We start from the raw sequence: 13,009 nt of genomic DNA, 5'->3' as shown, positions 1-13,009 counted from the left end.
CCCCCCCCCCCCCCCGCCGCCCGGGTGACTACCCCTCGCTGGCCCCGTGGACTGTGTCATCCTCTGTACATGTGGATAATTAAGCGGAACTTGGGGCTGATGACGGGGCTGCGTTGCATCACCGGCCCTGGCCCCGCGCAGACTGGGAGAACTAGATCTTCCGGACACGCGGGGTGAGTGGAAAGCCCGGGCCCTGGGAGGGGGGCGGCGGCCGCCCGGGGGGCTCTCGGTCCTCCTCAGCCTCACTGCAGAAGCGGAGCCCTGAGCAGACGGGCCGTGCGGTTGCAGCCAAGGCTGACTTAACCTCGTGGTTTGTCTTGAAGCTCTAACTTGGTCACCAGGCCTGTGGTTTGGTGTCAAACCAAAGATGGTTGGGCAGCCTTCAGACCCCAGTGTGGGCTGAGGCTCGGAGGGAAGGCCGGAGGCAGGAAGCAGATCTTTCTGCTCCCAGCTTCTCAAAGTCTCTGACACCTGGTGGCAGAGTCTGGTTTACTCCGGACTCAGAAACTTATTTATTTTATTTTATTAAATTTTTTTTTACATTTATTTATTTTTGAGATACAGAGAGTGAGCAGGGGAGGGGAAGAGAGAGAAATAGACACAGAATCCGAAGCAGGCTCCAGGCTCTGAGCTGTCAGCACAGAACCTAATGAGGGGCTCAGACCCACGAACCATGAGATCATGACCTGAGCCAAAGTCGGACACTCAGCTGACTGAGTCACCCAGGTGCCCCTCCCAGACTCAGAAATTTAAATGAATGATTCAGAAAAGAGGATTTCTGAGGTTCCTTCTAGGTCTGACATTCTGTAAGTCTGATTGTGAGTATTTACTGAACACTTAGACTGTGCCAAGGTGCTATGCACATCATCGTGGGTCATATTCCTGTGGCCTTATGAGGTGGATCCTTGCCATGGTGATATTCTTTTGTGTGATGGGGATATCAGTGGAAGCAATTCAGGTGTTAAGTAATTCCTGATCTGCACATAGTAGAGATTCAATGAAGACCTGTTGACTGACTAACTGATTGCTTAGATATGTGTTGGATGTGAGGGGAATGCAAAAGAGTTATTATATCAGTCAACCGGTGTGTATTTACTGAATGCACGCGATGGACAGGTATTGGCCAGTTGTGGAAGGGAGACCAGACTTTCTTGGATTTCTGGATGTTGGCAATCAGTTCAGGTCAAAGTAATACCGTCCAAAATGCATGAAATACATTGGGAAATAATAAGAAATATGTATCTTCATTTCTGACATAGGGCTCCTGAAACCCTTGTAAATAGGGGTGCAAGAGAATCTTTTTGTTCCAATCTTTAGTCTTTGACCTTGGTTCCTGATGCAGGGCTCCTAAAACCCTTGGGATTTCCTAGATGATGAGAGTGTCTTTTGTTCTCATGAGGCAACTCTGGATGGGCTCCCGCATAGGGCTGGTGACCAGAAAGACCAAGCCATGATTAGAAGCTTGGAACTTACAGCTTGTCCCCCGTTCCCTGGAGAGGGGAGAGTGACTAGAGATGGAGGTAATAGTTGATCATGCCCATGTGAGGAAGCCTCTGTAAAACTCCCGGTAGCATGGGGTTCCGGAACGTTCCACGTGGGAAGCATATCCACGTACAAGGAGGATAGATATGAACCTGCACATGGACACATGGGACAGAAGCTTCTGGATTTCTGTGCTCAGGTCCCTCCTGGGCCTCATCCTGTATGTCTCTTCATTTGCCATGCATCTGTATCCTTCTTCATGTCCTTTAATAAACTGGTAAACATAAGTGTTTCCCTGAGTTCTGTGAGCTGCTCTAGCAAATAATTGGACCTAAGGGGAAGGAAGTTATGGGAACCTCCAATATGCAGCAAGTTGGACCAAAGCTGTGAGTAACTTAGAGACCCGCTACTTCTGACTGGCAGCTGACGTCGGGGGTTGGGGGCGTCCTGTGGGACTGAGCCCTTCACCTGTGGGGTCTGACGCTACCTCCAGGTAGGTAGTGTCGGAATTGAGTTAAATTGTAGGACACACAGCTGGTGTCACAGAAGTCCTTGGTGTGGGGGGAAGCCCCACACATCTGGTGTCAGAAGTGTGACAAGTGTGGTCGTAAGGAAGGAGTACACGAGGAACACAGGTTTTGCAACACAGTTGCCTTAACCTGGCCAGAGAGCAGCTGGTTTTCACTGCTTGAGGTGGACTTTGTAAATACATCGAAAAGCTCCCATATCCAAGACTATTGAAAAACTTGGGACGAAGAGAATCGTTGTGTGATGGCACACGCTTCCATTTTGTTGAGCACGATCTCATTTAGTCCTTGTCATTCCATGGACAGTAAAGGGATATTATAACCCACAGAGTGGGTGTTCTGCTCTCTCTTTACAGAGGAAGAAACAGAGTCTGATAGTAAATTTGTAAGTAATATCAGAATTCCAAACTAGGCTGTTACTTTATTTTTTTACCGTAGTCTACTCTATATTGTTAATATGTTATATTGCCTTATAGATGAGGGGCTAGCTTACAACAGAAAACAAACCACAGAGAAAGTTGGAAACTTATCTGTACAAGGAATCATCAAGGAGCACTCTCCAAACATCTCTGAGAGAACAGACCGTATTTCGAGCCTCATGAACTTTCTGGAAGACTGAAGGACCACTAATATTTACATGACTGAAGTTGACATCGAATGTGGAGACTGTATCGGGTATCATTGAAAGCAGTCAGAAGGTCAGACGGATTTGGATTCAAACCTCATTTCCAGCACGAGGTAGCTATGTGGTCTTGGGCAAATGGTCCATTTTGAGACTTGATTGCTTCCTCATCTGTAAAATGGGAGTAAAAATATCTATGTATAAGGTTGGTGTGGCAATTAACTAAGACGCTGCACATACAGAGGGCTCAATATACATTAGCTATTGTTTTCTAGTAACAGAGCCCTAAGGCGAGGAGGGCGGGGGGGAGAGAGGCAGGTCTGCGAGGACAGGCACAATGTTGAGCTTCTCCTGCTCTATTTTAGTGGCCTGAGCAGGACTTGGAACACGGTAAGTGCAGAGTAAATAACTGTTTACAGGTGTATAGAAATTATGCAAGATTTTAGGGGCTGAGTGAGTGGGCTTTGATTTGCTACATGGAAGGGAATCCATCTCAGCAAAATGATCCATGTACTAACCCTAGAGTCATGGGCCTGGGTCTTCTATTTTTATGCAAGAAAGGGATGTGGGAGTGATTCCAGTTCTGTGAATCTTTGAACTTTTTTTTAATGTTTATTTATTTTTGAGTGAGAATGGGGGTGGTGGGGACGGGCAGAGAGAGAGGGAGACACAGAATCCAAAGCAGGCTCCAGGCTCTGAGCTGTCAGCACCGAACCCGACACGGGGCTTGAACTCACGAACCGTGAGATCATGACCTGAGCCACAAGATCGTGACCTGAGCCGAAGTCTGACGCTTCACCGACTGAGCCCCCCAGGCTGTCAGTACAGTTTTGGATGCAGCGAGTAGCCTAGTGAGGAGTCCATTGGCGAGTAGAATCTGGGTATTTTCAGAGATGATTTTGGACATCTTCTGGAAATCGTGTCCTGCCCTCCCTCCGAGGCATTATCAGGACACCAGGGCCATCAGGGCTCCTCCGTGTGGGGAAACTGAGGCTGAGAAGAAAGAAATGTGTAATCTGTAACTCCTGGACGGTTGGACCTGGATTCTGATGCGTCACGAACGGGCACACAGTAGGGATCAGAAGTGTTGAGGGGCACCCGCTTGTGTGTCTCAAAGCTGTAGTCCTAACGACGTCCTTGGAGTACGCAGACACTCCTAGCCGCATCTCACAGTCCACTTGGTCTCTACGGCTCAGGCAGACTGTACCTTGTCTTCTCTGGATCCCAGCTGAGAGAATTCAGTAAAGTGATTGGCCGAGGTTCCTCTCCTGGGAGGGGGTCAAGCCGGGGCTGGACCTCGGTCAAGATGCACCGTCCTTAAGGGCTACATGTTGGCAGTAGAGACAGGTCCAAGGGAAGTACTCAGATCTTCATGGACTTTGTGTTGCTCACGGTTAGTAAGGGCCCCTGAGGCCTCTGAGGCTGCTCGGGAGGCACCGCTAACATAGTGACATCCAGGGTGCCCGGGCGGCTCGGTCGGTTAAGTGCTGACTTCGGCTCAGGTCGTGATCTCACACGGGTTGTGAGTTTGAGCCCCGCACGGGGCTCTGTGCTGACAGAGCTGGGCCGAAGCCTGCTTCGGATTCTGTGTCTCCCCCCCGCACCCCCGCATCTCCCCCGCTCACACTCTGTCTCCCCCCCACCCCCGCATCTCCCCCGCTCCCACTCTGTCTCTCTCTCTCTCAGAAATAAACATAAAAAATTTTTTTTAATGCAACCTAGTAAAGTCCAGTCTGAGAGTCACTTCAGATGCATCCAGGCTCAAGCAGGCCACCGTGGGGACTTGGAGCCTCTCTGGTTTCCCGAGATTGTTAACCTTTTCCTCCTACCTCGAACAGCCCAAGGGGCTAGAGGAGAGAAACAAAGAGAAAGCGCTTTGCAAATACGATTATTCAAAGTCTTAACATCCATGGGCACAGAAAAAAAATCATATTCCTTTATATTAAGTTGCTCGAAACCGAGAATCTTTTGAGAGCACTAAACCAGAATGTTTTCTTTCCAAACTTTGGTTTTTTTTTAAATTTTTTTAATGTTTTATTTATTTTTGAAACAGAGAGAGAGCATGAGAGGGGGAGGGGCTGAGAGAGAGGGAGACACAGAACCGGAGGCAGCTCCAGGCTCTGAGCTAGCTGTCAGCACAGAGCCCGACGCGGGGCTCGAACCCACGAAGGTGAGATCTGACCTGAGCCGAAGCCGGAGGCTTAACCGACTGAGCCACCCAGGCGCCCTTTCTTTCCAAACTTTGAATCACCTCCATGGGACACATGGAATAATGCAGTAGCATGCTCTGATATGGGAAGTTTCTCATGTGATTTAAAGTCTGGATGAGTTTGTATCTTTGAAATGATTCACATTTGAAAAGCAAAAAATTCAAAACAATAACATTTCCCTTTCACTGAGCAGACAATGTAGACGTCTGCCTCTCGGTGACAGCAAAACACGACATGATGAATCGGGGGACCTGCAGGGGTTCACCTTCGGTGACTTCACACTTATCATCTGCTCTGACGAAAACACATCTGGAACAGCTGAAAAGAGTTGAGCCCGGAAAAGAATGGCACCAAAATAAAGTATTTCTCTTAAAATACGCTCCAATACAAAGGTTCTAACAAGGATGCACAGATGTGTTGCATTCAACTCTATTATGAAAACAGCATACGTCTCTATTACAACGGACCCTTCACGGTCAGAGCAGAGATGTGGCCGCGGGAAATGTGGATGCGAGCGTCAGTTCTGTCCTGTAAGCTGCTGACACGGAGGAGTTTATTTCTTTGAGTCTTTGCTTCTTTGTTGCAAAAAGAGAGGGTAACGTTAACCGTCGTGCCCTTGTGTTCCGAGGACAAAGTGAGACGATGCGTGTATGCCCAAGTGCTTTGCGAATGTGTTTTTATTTCCTGGTGCCTTTGTTGTTTTTAACCATGAATATGTGTGTCGAGCTTCTACTCAACATTTTTATTCATTGCCCGTTGCACCCGGTTTTGCTTTCTGGCTGATTTCTGGTCGCGCTTCTGTTCCTGTGTCTCTGGACAGTGTTGGGGGGTATTTTCTTCCTCCTCAAACTGAGCCTGCTGCTATCGGAGTCTCCGGGTCTCAGCCCTTTGCTAAGGAGCCCCGCACCTCCCGATGATCTTTGTCCACTGTCTTCCCTCAGGCCGGACCCCTCCGAGGTGGGGAGGCTCTGCAGGCTGGAAAGAGACTTCCCGTTTGGAAGATGAACAGTCGTGGGCGCCTGGGTGGCTCAGTCGGGTGAGTGTCCGACCTCAACGCAGGGCCTGACCTCACAGTTCTTGGGTTCGAGCCCCGCGTCGGGCTCTGTGCAGATCCTGCAGCTGCTTCGGAGTCTGTGTCCCTCTCTCTCTGACCCTCCCCCGCTTGTGCTCTGTCTCAATAATCAATAAACATAAAAAAATTAAATGAAAAATGAACACCGTGACTCTGGGGGGCCTGGGAAGAAGTGGCTTAGAGGTAAGAGAGGCGCAACAGAAGCGCAGTCCCGAGTCTTAGCCTGGGGCTTCCTCCGCCGACCTACCGCCTAGGACCCTCCGTTTGGGCTTCGGATGCAAAGCGCGATCTTCATGCTCAAAGCACTGTTGCTGTTCAACCAAACCTGAAGTTATAATCCCATCATGATGGCTACTGTCCATGGGTGGGCACTAACGAATGGACATAAATACTTTATCTGAGGGGAACAATCATCCCCATTTTATTAATGAGGAAACTGGGGTCCTCCGCTGGGTAAGTCACTCCCCCAAAGACCCAGAGGCAGTGGGTGGCGGAGCTGGGGTCCCGCCACCATCAGATCAAGTCCGTCCTGCCAACCACGAGATGCTGGCTGCCCTGAACGTTCCGTTTCTTCCAGGCCTGCCAAACTTTCCGCGACAGCCCCAGAATGCCAGGCAGGCCAACCGCCTGTCCTTCTAGAACCTTCTGGAATCTCCCCTCCTCCTCCAGAAAGCCTTCTCAGACACATCAGCGGGGAGTAAGGACATTCCTGCCTGAGTGTGGGAGTCTCGTGCTCGCAGTGGGAGGCTTCCTGTTGCTGTTCGCCTCCAGCTGTGGGCACGTGGGCTCACGGGTTCGGGACTCTGAGGGGCAGACCTGCTGTGGGGTCAGCAGGTGGTCCTCTGGCCAACCCTAGGCTTCCCGCCCGTGTTGGTTTTCTGGCTTCTCCTCCTGGGTGTGCGTGTCCGCCCTCCCTCTCCTGTCCCCATCACTCAGATGAGAGGCCCCCAATCTGCTGGAAAGAGGGGGCCTCAGAGCTGCCCCACCCGCTGACCCCCTGTGAGCCGTCCTGGGGGTGGGCCGACAGGCCGGCTGGGGGCCGGGAGCTTGGATTAGTCTTCCGGGCTGTTTTCTCTGGGCTTGGAAACAAAATACCCCCATCCTCCTCGCCTCCCTTTACAAAACCCGGGAGCACCACTGACAGAGTGCCTGGTGTGGGTCCCGGCAGGGCAGAGAGGGCCACCAGGCCCAGGGACAGGGAGCCCGGGGTCTGGCTCAGGGGGTATCTCCCGTGACTCTTCCCTCTGACGGTGGCTCTAAGTGTGCGTCTGTGTCAGCCCCTCTGTTGTGCTCTGAGTGACGGAGAAGCTCCAAAGTGGGGTGCAGAGGGCAGAAGGAGCCCAGGAGGCGATCCGGGAGCGAAGCTGAACGCAGGCAAGAGAAGCCTCGATAACCAGGCGGGAGTAACATGACAGGAGCCCTCTTTCCATCCAGGCCCGGGTGGTAGCCGCTGGGGCAGCCCCGACAGCAGAGAGACCAGTCTCTGAACAAGAGGGAGGCTTCTCCCTCCAGCTGCCAGGAGGCCCCTGCTTGTTCCCGCGGCTGATGTTTTGTTTTTTTTAATTTAAACTCAACCTCAAATGGAAATGACCAGGAAGTGGGAAATGACCCAGAGTGAATGGGACTGGCGGCTGGCCTGAGGTCCCCCTGGGGGGAGGGAAAAGGGAGGGGAAGTGCCCCCCCCCCCCGGGCCTGGGGTGCCCCAAGCCTCTGGGGGGGAGGGGTAGTCCTGGGCCGGGAGCTAGAGGGAGGGGGCAGGGAACGAGCCCAGAGCGGGGAAGGCCAAGGACGGCGGGCCGTCAGAGAGGCAGGGATGGGGGGGCCGGGGGTCTCCTGCCTTCCAAGGAGGCAGGAGAGGGCGGGGCCTGGGCCAGGTCAGGTGCGGGAGGCCAGGTGGGCCTCCAAGGCCAGCTCTGGGGGGAGGCGACTCCAAGTGTTAAGCCACCCGAGCCCTTTACGCTCTGGGAATAAGAAACTTAGCAGCAAAGAATGTACTTCCTCAGCGTTCCACCTGCGCCGCAGCCTGACACACGCACTCTGGGTGTTTCCAGCGTCGGGTCCCCGCCGGCCCTGGCCCAGGGCTGCTGGGGGGCCTAGCGCTGAGCAGTCCGTGCGCCTGCTGAACCAAACTGGTGGCCCTCGGGGATGCCGCACCGGTCGGTCACTCTGACTCTGGGACGGGCCACCTTGTGTCTCAGATAAAACCGCAGGAAGAACACTGCCATTTCTTCAGGCCCCACCGGCTGCTGGACACATTCTCCGCTCTGATGTGTCATCGTCTCTTTCCAGACGTTCAGTCTGAAGCCCTCCAAGTTCGTGGAGCTGGCCGCCACCTCCGACTCCGGGTTTTCACCGGCTCCAACTGGCCCAGAACCCCAAGACCGAGCTCACCTTCGGGGGGAAAGGTGGAGGGCGACACGAGGAGGCAGGTGGTCCGGAGGCAGGGGCGTGGGGGACGGGGGGGACGGATGCCAAGGCCCGGTGTCAGCTCCACGGCTCTCGGGTGGCCAGAGTGGGGGCTGGGCGCTCCCTCGGAGAGAGGGACGAGGAGGCGCTGAGGACACGGTGTCTCCGCGGGACCGGATGACCGTGTGGTGGTCCCTCTGCTGTGACAGGCTGCTCGGGACAGCAGGAGGGGACGTGGCCTGCCGCTCAGTCCTGCTCTCCTGAGAGCCAGGAATGTGAAGCCCAAAAAACTCAAGATTGGAGAACCAGGTCCCTGCCTGGACGCGCTCCCTGAAATAAGGCGCCGTTTCAAAGTCTCTGCTCCCAGCCCTCTCCATCCCCTTCCCTGCTTTACGGCACCTCCTCCCTCCCTCCCTCCCTCCCTCCCTCCCTCCCTCCTCCCTCCCTCCTTCCTCTCTCTCTCTCTTTCTTTCTTTTTTCCTTCTTTTTTCTTTTTTAATTTACATCCCAGTGAGTTAGCATCGAGGGCAACAATGATTTCGGGAGTAGAGTCCAGTGATTCATGCCCTACATGTAACACCCAGGGCCCGTCCCAACGGGTGTCCTCCCTGAGGCCGGGTGCCCATCTAGCCCACCTCCCCACCCCCTCCAGCGCCCCTCAGTTCTCTGTATTTAAGAGTCTCGTACGTTTTGTCCCCCTCCTGTTTTTATATTATTTTTGCTTCCCTTCCCCCATGTTCCTCTGTTTTGTATCTTAGATTCCACAGATGAGTGAAGTCCTATGATATTTGTCTCTCTGTGACTAATTTCACTTAGTGTAATACCCTCTAGTTCTATCCACATATTTGCAAATGGCGAGATTTCATCCTTTTTGATCGCCAAGTAGCAGACACACACATCTTCTCCATCCATTCATCTGTCGATGGACATTTGGGCTCTTTCCACACTTTGGTTACTGTTGACAGCGCTGCCATAAACACTGGGGCGCACGGGCCCCTTCGAAACAGCGCACCCGTGTCCCTTGGGTAAACACCTAGTAGCATTTCTCACTTTCTCATACACTGTTCTACCACCTGTCTGTCTATCCATCGATCTATCTACTATCTATCATGGATCTATACCCATCTCTCTCTCTCTATCATCTGTCTACCTATCATCATCCTTTGTTTGTTTTGGTCCCCATGCTGGTGTGGTGGTGCAGGGGACTTGCTGCCTCTGTCCTCTGCGTCCCCAGCCCCCAGAGCGGCGCAGGACCGAGCGGAGGACGGGCGAGCGGCACCGTGGTGCGGACCCCAGGACCCCGGCACCGCAGGCCTGCCCTGCCGTCTGTGGGGTGCACCCTGGGCAGACGCCGCAGCCTCTCTGGCTGTCTCAGCATCTGTGCGACGAGGAGCTGGAATCACCGGACAGCCCCCAGGCCTCCTTCCGTCTGTAAACAGTCTGCAGGTCCAGCGCCTTCGTGCCCCAAGCCTTCAGCCACAGAGTCCTTCCCGAAGCCCCTGGAACTCCGCAGCGGGGCTGGGCTTGGGGCGCTGGGCTCCCCCTGGAGGCAGCCCTCCCCCAGGACCAGAATGGGGCACGGAGGTGCCGGTGAGTCAGCTGCTCTGAGAACGGTCCCCATTCAGATGCTTCTAGGTTTTATTTTAATTGGCTTTTGACGTGTTGTTTCATAACGTTTTATTGTTTTCAATAGAGGCAATTCATTATGTGCATAATTAGAGGCCATTTGACTTTAATTTCTTTGGTAGGAGTTTCCACAGAAAAAAGTTCAGAAAATGAAAACTTGGCCGCCCCGTGAGCCTTGATTTGGGACTTTGGACACACGGTCCGTGGGGTGAAGGGTGACGCTGTCCTGCCCTGGGTGGGGCTCCGGTTCCTGGGGGCCGGGGACCTTCCCCACTGGAACAGGGTCAGCCCTCGGAGGGCCCGGGAGCATCTGTGTTCGGGGCTCCGGTTGACAAGACCGAGACAGTCTTCCCGGGGCCTGGACCTTTCTCCTCACGGACCCCTCGGGACGAAGCCCCCGGCAAGCCCGAGTTTCCTCATGGCCGGCCCGTGGGGGAAGAGCCGGGGGTGAAGGCGGCTTCGCACCCCTGGTATTCGGTGCTTGGTATTCGCTGAGTAACCGGGATGGCCTCGCAGGAGGGGAGAGGGACAGGTCTGGCTAGTTCTGGGGTGTTGTTTATACCTGAGATTACCTCACAGGTCCCAACCCGCCTCCCGCCCCACCTGCTGGGGGCTGGCCCTCGGCCTCCCAGCCCTTTTCCCCACATGCCCCGGATGCCAGGGGCCAACATGGACCTTCCCGCGGACACCAGCTGAGCCTGGCAGCGTCCCCCCTCAGGAGACCATGGAGAGGGACGGCAGCCGGGTGAGTGTCCCCGGGCCGCGGGCCGAAGCTCCCGGGGCGGAGGGAGCAGGGACAGGGCTGGGAGGTGGGTGGGGCACGGCCACCCCTGTGCCTCCGGTTTGGGGGAGATGGAGTGTGTCTCTTCTCATTGGAGCTACTTGGGATGGAGACTGCCTGGCCTCCTTCTATCCTGGCTCCTGGGGGGCCCCGCGGGGCGCAGGTAGGATTGGGGGCCTGCACCCCACGCTGTGCCTGAAGTCTGGGCTCCTGCTCTGTGGCCTGGGAGCACCCTGGCCGGGGCATTAATGCGGTTAGATCATCACTGTTGCTGGTTTGAGAAGTCACTGAACCTTGGCGTTCTAACTGGGCTCCGGGGTTATCCTGGCAACCCCCTCCCTGGACCCCTAGGCCGTCCTAGGAAAAGCAGTTTCATATTTAGTATCTTCAAGGGGGCCCGTCTGTATCCTGTGGTTACTCTCAGGCTTCATAACACTAGTGCTTGGAAAGGGCTTCCTTGCGTGGAACTGAGTCTTTCCGCTACATCTCCGGGGCCTTACCTCTTCTTCCACTCCTGGCGGGGGCGCTGCTAGAATGTGCTCCGTGGGAAAGCCAGCTCGCGCCCGGGACGGCGTCCAGACTGTTCCGCTGCGCCTCAGCTTTCTTCTCTCGAGGGACATCCGTCTTGGGCTCTGGTCTCCCCTTAGGTCTGGCTTTCCGCTTCTCTCCACCTTCTTTTGTTCCGTCCCGGCGTGGCGGACCCGGAGACTCCGGGGAGGAAGGGGCAGCTCTGGGTTGAGAAGGAGCAGCTCAGCCTGTGTTCTGGACGTGTGGTCCGTTCTGAGCCCAAGATCTGTGTCTGCCACCGTTACCGGCACCTTTCCGGCCATTCTTCTGGCCCCTCTTGACTTCCTTTCCCAGGCTCCCCTCTTGACCTCTGCACTGTCTGCTTGCACCTGCCTCCCCCTCACCACGGTCATTTGTCCCCAAGCCTCTGGGCTCCCTGGAGCCTTTATGAGCAGGATGGGCAACGCGTAGGGCAGAGTGGAGTTCCGTCGGAGGTGTGGGGAAGGTGCCACAGGGCTTGTGCATTGACGACTTTCGGGGGCCCGTCCCTGGGCCTGGTGACGAGGTGACGTCTGCTTACAATGCTCATCTGTCCAGAGTTAGGGGCCAATAGAGACGGGCACTGGAGGGGCGCCAGGGCGAGAGCAGACTTCTCATTCCTGATGGAAGCGGCGTCAAGTGGTGTGGTCGGTGCCACGTTCGTCGAGGGAGGCTGTCCTCGCATACTTTGGAATGAGAGAACTGGGCCACTTTCCCCTTATTTCAGCTTGAATTCACCCCCTGGTTTGGCGTGGAGCCTCCACGACAGGGAGCCTGAGGTGGGAGAGCCGCCCGGGTCACCGAATCTGACCCGCAGCAGTTTCTTCAGAGGACTGGGAGACACTGGCTGTCTGTGTCCGGGCCTTGTCGCGGAGGCGTTGCCGCAGGGAGGTGGACGGTGTGGGTTTGCCCTTCAGTCCTGGAGGTGGTGAGGAAGACGGTGGCCGGCGGACGTGAGCCTGATGAAGTCCCTGGACGGGTCAGGTCTTCAGGGGGACCGTGGAGCGGGGAAGGCTGGGAGCCTCTGTCTGCAGAGGGGACTGCGTGATGTCGACAGGACTCTGACCACGTGTTTTGGTGGAAAATCACTTAACCTTTTTGTACCTCAGTTTCTTTGTCTGTAAAATGGAATAAAGATAGCATCTACTTCGAGGAGCCTTAGAACAATGACTTTCACCTGTAAGGCTCTTTCTAACTAGCAGAGAGAGAGAGAGAGAGAGAGAGATTCAGGGAGTGTTCAGAATACCTTCCTCCTCAGTATCCTCATCACTGAGGGGCTGGTCCTGACCCCCTGAACAATGTGGACAAATCTCTCTTCTCTGCGCCTCAGCTTTTCCACCTGCCCAAGAAGAGGGCTGGACAGATTTCCTCCTCGGTCCCCCCGGCCCCTGTCTGGTTCATGACGGTCTTTGGGATATACAGAACGGGTCAGAGTGCGCCCCGCTGGGTGTGTGCCTCTGCCCTTGTACACTAGTGTGTGTTTGTGGGTTTTTCCCCAAAAGGCATCACACCCTTACTGCTTACAGAAGGACCCACTGATAAAGCAGCAAGACGTAGATGGGTCTTCTTAAAACGGACCAGGGTCTCAGTCAGTCCAAGACCCTGGATGCCGTGGACTTGAGAGCAGCTGGTGGTCCCGGGTCTGGTCCAGGATGAGGCCCCCTCCCCTCAGGGGGCTGGGCAGGCTCCTAAGGGGGAAGACCAGTAGCCTCTGGTCACCGTGCCATCGACCCCGCA

At 54.8% G+C, this 13,009-nt stretch overlaps 1 protein-coding gene and 1 long non-coding RNA gene across 2 annotated transcripts in view; both read left to right on the top strand.

Annotated features, from left to right (window-relative positions):
- The window catches only part of TMPRSS13 (transmembrane serine protease 13), a 57,260-nt gene that overhangs the window by 24,910 nt on the left and 19,341 nt on the right, over window positions 1-13,009 (top strand). Inside the window, exon 2 of the mRNA XM_029915702.1 lies at window positions 10,525-10,690. Coding sequence (XP_029771562.1) covers window positions 10,525-10,690 — 166 coding nt within the window. The remainder of the gene's footprint in view (window positions 1-10,524; window positions 10,691-13,009) is intronic.
- Window positions 149-5,978, top strand: LOC115306055. The gene is made up of 4 exons (XR_003915156.1): window positions 149-173; window positions 2,486-2,747; window positions 5,035-5,371; window positions 5,783-5,978. It is a non-coding gene; the product is annotated as an uncharacterized LOC115306055 (long non-coding RNA).

This window comes from Suricata suricatta, chromosome 11, assembly GCF_006229205.1.
Source record: "Suricata suricatta isolate VVHF042 chromosome 11, meerkat_22Aug2017_6uvM2_HiC, whole genome shotgun sequence".
NCBI classification, from domain to species: domain Eukaryota; kingdom Metazoa; phylum Chordata; class Mammalia; order Carnivora; family Herpestidae; genus Suricata; species Suricata suricatta.
The sequence above is the reverse complement of the archived record's forward strand: the minus strand, read 5'-3'. Positions and strand labels throughout refer to the sequence as shown.